The sequence below is a fragment of the Electrophorus electricus genome, chromosome 5, assembly GCF_013358815.1.
Source record: "Electrophorus electricus isolate fEleEle1 chromosome 5, fEleEle1.pri, whole genome shotgun sequence".
Classification (NCBI taxonomy): domain Eukaryota; kingdom Metazoa; phylum Chordata; class Actinopteri; order Gymnotiformes; family Gymnotidae; genus Electrophorus; species Electrophorus electricus.
In genome coordinates, this window is record NC_049539.1 from 2232501 (window position 1) to 2237500 (window position 5000).

At 46.3% G+C, this 5000-nt stretch overlaps 1 protein-coding gene across 1 annotated transcript in view; it reads right to left on the reverse strand.

The window, feature by feature from the left end:
* Nucleotides 1-1453: 1453 nt before the first annotated feature.
* Nucleotides 1454-5000, reverse strand: part of adgrg2a (adhesion G protein-coupled receptor G2a) — a 19662-nt gene continuing 16115 nt past the window's right edge. Inside the window, exons 28-33 of the mRNA XM_035526422.1 lie at nt 4804-5000; nt 4194-4293; nt 3792-4075; nt 3490-3591; nt 1830-1956; nt 1454-1726 (exon numbers count right to left, since the gene is read on the reverse strand). The exon at nt 4804-5000 is cut by the window's right edge and continues 75 nt beyond it. Coding sequence (XP_035382315.1) covers nt 1726; nt 1830-1956; nt 3490-3591; nt 3792-4075; nt 4194-4293; nt 4804-5000 — 811 coding nt within the window. The 3' untranslated portion in view covers nt 1454-1725. The remainder of the gene's footprint in view (nt 1727-1829; nt 1957-3489; nt 3592-3791; nt 4076-4193; nt 4294-4803) is intronic.

Sequence of the window (5000 nt, forward strand, 5' to 3'; positions counted from 1 at the left end):
ATATAATTACAAAAATAAGCAGAGCAAGAAATATGCCCAGATTGAGGAGTTCATTAAAAATGAATGTAATGAAATACAAATGTGCTATGTGCACTAAACAAGGTGCTATGCGACAACATAAGCAAAGTGCAGTGAGTTTGTATCAGCGGGAGAGCCGGGTCTTCTTTAACTACAGGAAGCGCATCCTTTGCTGTGCCTTCTGGGTGATAGAGCTGATGGATCTTATGGAGCTGAGATCACTGGTGATGATGGTGCCCAGAAATCAGAAACATTCCAACTGGGATGTGTCAACTGGGGAGTCACCACAGTGATGGGGTGGAGTCACCCACAGTGATGGAATGGAGTCACCACAGTGATGGGGTAGAGTAACCTACAATGATGGGGGTGGAGTCACCACAGTGATGGGGTGGGGCTGTGGGCTGTCAGTAACCATTTCCACTGTCTTTAAAGCATTGAGCATTAAGCTCCAGGTTGTCCACATTCACCAGACCTTCAGTGTTGTTATTCTGAACAAAAGTTACACCATTTTGCCTTATAAATGGCAACATTCATATTCGATAATCAAATTTACATAGTCTGGTACTGCATGAGTAATTAATAACTTGAACAGGATAAAGAAAAACAAACCTAACTATAAGTGATTTACTAATAATCTTTATATCTTAAGTGACCAGTAACTTGAACTCATGGAACAGACTTTTATTCTATATTAAGATGATTACGTTGTCTCCAAACAGGTTAAAAAATCTTTACTAAAAATTTACCACATTTCTCATTACCTATTATGTTAGTCATATACAAACTTTTCACATTACCTATTGTATCAATACAGTCCAAACTATAAAGTTCTGTTACTCATGCATTCAGAAATTAATTATTTAAAATAAACAGGTACAAGGTGCTGTTTCAGTCTGTATTGACACCTACACATTTCAATCTTTGAGGATTCAAAGGCAGGAAGTGTTTAATACTGTATCTTCTAAATCAGTTTCCTCTAAATCAATGACAATTTTATTCAAGTTTATTTACATAAGTTTGGCGTTTTAATGACTTCTTGTTTACTTGACAGTAAGAGGTGATTAGCTACTGTCACGGGACACTCCCCCGCCCCCACAAGTCACATGGTACAGCCTGCTGCATGGGGGGGGGGGGGGGGGGTCACCCTTGTATGTAGCCACACCCCCGTGATGGAACGCACCTGTACAGGGTTTAACGTCGAGTGTTTGTACGTCTATTTAAATCCTCGTCAGTGCGTGCCTCGCTGTTGGTCATTGTCAATGTCAATGTCTGTTAGCGTTAGCTGTTAACGCCACTGTTAGTGTTTAAACATGCGTTCATGTTCACCGTTGTTACTGTGTGTGAGTGCGCCTGCTGTCCTTCATGTTTTATGTCATTAAAGGTTTTCACTGCGTCAAGGGAGTCTGTGCGTCCTGTTCCGCACCCCCCTCCCAAAAGGCTTCCTGTTCTTACACCCTCGTGTGCTGTGACAGGAATGCAGCCTCATATCATCTTTCTCTCACACATCTCCTTGATTTCATTCATCAGCTTTTCAAGCTGTTTTGGCAAAGCCCTTTGTAACTGGGCCTGGAATGCAGATGTACGTGCCTGAAACTGTCCATTCGCTACTTTTTACGGGACCACAGCAGTCCGGTCTGTACAGTGATCCAGTCTGTGGTGAGCTTTACTGCGGAACACATTGAGAACAAGTTCTCCTCAATGAGAAAGTCTGCAATGAGAGAATAAACAACAGGTTATTCTTAATCGGTAGACTACAGGGTCTGTGAATGGTTTGCCACATGTCTGACAGAGTGACTGTGAGATCACCTTACTAGTGGACGCTGGACAGTGACCTGCCAGTGGTGAGGGAGGCAGTGCTAGATGAGTTCTGGGTTTGAGAATGGTGTGTATAGCTCGTTGTGGGCAAGGAGGTCTTCTTAGTATGTGTGCGACTCCAGTCTGCAGACAGAAAGACAGACAGACGGCTTCAGAACCGCAGCAGACACTGAAAGTATCACTGCGCATGGCTTTTTTGCAATATAGCTTTAAAAATGCCCCCTCGTGCAAGAGACCAGGAAAAGACATGGCTATGACATATAAGGAGCTAGTTTTCAAGTTGATTTGTGAGAAAATGTGTTGTTCCTGAATTTGTGAGACAGTGTGTGTGATGTTGTACCTGAGTTTGGGAGACAGTGTGTGTGATGTTGTACCTGAGTTTGTGAGACAATGTGTGATGTTGTACCTGAGTTTGTGAGACAGCGTGTGATGTACCTGAGTTTGTGAGACAGCGTGTGATGTACCTGAGTTTGTGAGACAGCGTGTGATGTGCCTGAGTTTGTGAGACAGCGTGTGATGTGCCTGAGTTTGTGAGACAGCGTGTGATGTGCCTGAGTTTGTGAGACAGTGTGTGATGTGCCTGAGTTTGTGAGACAGTGTGTGATGTGCCTGAGTTTGTGAGACAGCGTGTGATGTGCCTGAGTTTGTGAGACAGTGTGTGATGTTGTACCTGAGTTTGTGAGACAGCGTGTGATGTACCTGAGTTTGTGAGACAGCGTGTGATGTACCTGAGTTTGTGAGACAGTGTGTGATGTGCCTGAGTTTGTGAGACAGTGTGTGATGTGCCTGAGTTTGTGAGACAGCGTGTGATGTGCCTGAGTTTGTGAGACAGTGTGTGATGTGCCTGAGTTTGTGAGACAGTGTGTGATGTGCCTGAGTTTGTGAGACAGCGTGTGATGTGCCTGAGTTTGTGAGACAGCGTGTGATGTGCCTGAGTTTGTGAGACAGCGTGTGATGTACCTGAGTTTGGGAGACAGTGTGTGATGTACCTGAGTTTGTGAGACAGCGTGTGATGTGCCTGAGTTTGTGAGACAGCGTGTGATGTGCCTGAGTTTGTGAGACAGCGTGTGATGTGCCTGAGTTTGTGAGACAGTGTGTGATGTGCCTGAGTTTGTGAGACAGTGTGTGATGTGCCTGAGTTTGGGAGACAGTGTGTGATGTACCTGAGTTTGTGAGACAGCGTGTGATGTGCCTGAGTTTGTGAGACAGTGTGTGATGTGCCTGAGTTTGTGAGACAGCGTGTGATGTGCCTGGGTTTGTGAGACAGCGTGTGATGTGCCTGAGTTTGGGAGACAGCGTGTGATGTACCTGAGTTTGGGAGACAGCGTGTGATGTACCTGAGTTTGTGAGACAGCGTGTGATGTACCTGAGTTTGTGAGACAGCGTGTGATGTGCCTGAGTTTGTGAGACAGCGTGTGATGTGCCTGAGTTTGTGAGACAGCGTGTGATGTACCTGAGTTTGTGAGACAGTGTGTGATGTGCCTGAGTTTGTGAGACAGCGTGTGATGTGCCTGAGTTTGGGAGACAGTGCGTGATGTACCTGAGTTTGGGAGACAGTGTGTGATGTACCTGAGTTTGTGAGACAGTGTGTGGTGTGCCTGAGTTTGTGAGACAGCGTGTGATGTGCCTGAGTTTGTGAGACAGTGTGTGATGTACCTGAGTTTTCGGCTAGTCTGAACCTGCCACAGCACAGGTATGTGCGCCATTGTTTCCGCACATTCTCTTTCATGGCACAGTGGAACACAAAGATGAAAAATCCTGAGAGAGAGAGAGCAAGCACAAACAGGGAAAACATTACATTTGTGCTGAACAGACTGACATTACAAGCTAAACGTATTAACTCTTTTAATCATTGTGTGACCATGTGTGTTGGTTCACTGGAATGCCAGTGCCCTACATGTTTTTTTTTGTGTGTTTGTTTTCTTCTCCTGTTTCTCAGATGTTACAAAGCTCCTCACCCTGCAGGGAGTTGAAGATGCAGAAGAGATACATGAAGGCCAGGTTGACAGGTCCCCAGGCAAAGAAGGCGAAACCCCAGGTGAGGCCCAGCAGCACGGTGAGCCCGGCCACACTGCGCAGCTCCTGCACGCCACTGCGGTACTGGTTGTTGTGTGGGTTCTTCCGTTTGATGCGTCTTAGCTGCACCATGACCATTACAAACGTGACCAGGTTGGACACAAAGATCACGCAGAAGTAGGCAACCACCGCCACGTAGAAGGCGATGTCGTTCTTCAGCCAGCAGCTAGAACAAAGGGGGGGTGTCCTTAAAGGGCTTCACTCTTAAACAGCATCTGAGCAGAATACGGCAGGAAGGCTCTATCTGGGTACATTTATTACTCAGCCAATAGGGTCCAACTTACAAATCATCTGTGGTGTTATCAGAAAACTTCCCGTAGGTGATGGGGCCATAGTTGTCCTTGTTTACCGCAATCACAATGATGACCACCAGTAATGGTATACCTGGAATTCATGACACACTTGACGCGTCTAAAAAAAAGCCTAACCCCAGGGACCCGGAGCCCCAACAGCTATATTGATCTTATCTAGCCGCTATTACATCTGTACCAGGTAATCCTTGTTCTTAATGCCTTTGTTCAGGTATGTTGGAGCTGAAATAAAAGATCTGGAAATCACCCCATCCAATCAACACAAACTCGCGCCATCTAATCAAAACAAACTCACCCCATCCAATCAGTGCACACTCACTCCATCCAACCAAAACAAACTCACTCCAACCAATCAGCACAAGGTCACGCCAACTAATCAACACAAACTCACCCCAACCAATCAGCAAAAACGCACCCCATCCAATCAAAACAAACTCACCCCATCCAATCAGTGCACACTCATTCCATCCAATCAAAACAAACTCACCCCATCCAATCAGCACAAGGTCACCCCATCCAATCAAAACAAACTCACCCCAACCAATCAGCAAAAACCCACGCCATCCAATCAAAACAAACTCACCCCATCCAATCAGCGCAAACTTGAGCATGTATCGGGGCGTGGAGTTGTTGAAGACCTTGACGATGGCCAGGTAGAGGTGCAGGGCCTCCAGACCCATCCACGTGAAGGAGGCCAGCAAGAAGTAGTGCAGGAAGAGAGCAGTGGCGATGCAGAGGCCCACAGCGCGCGGGTACAGGGCGAGCCAGGCGTCCAGCAGG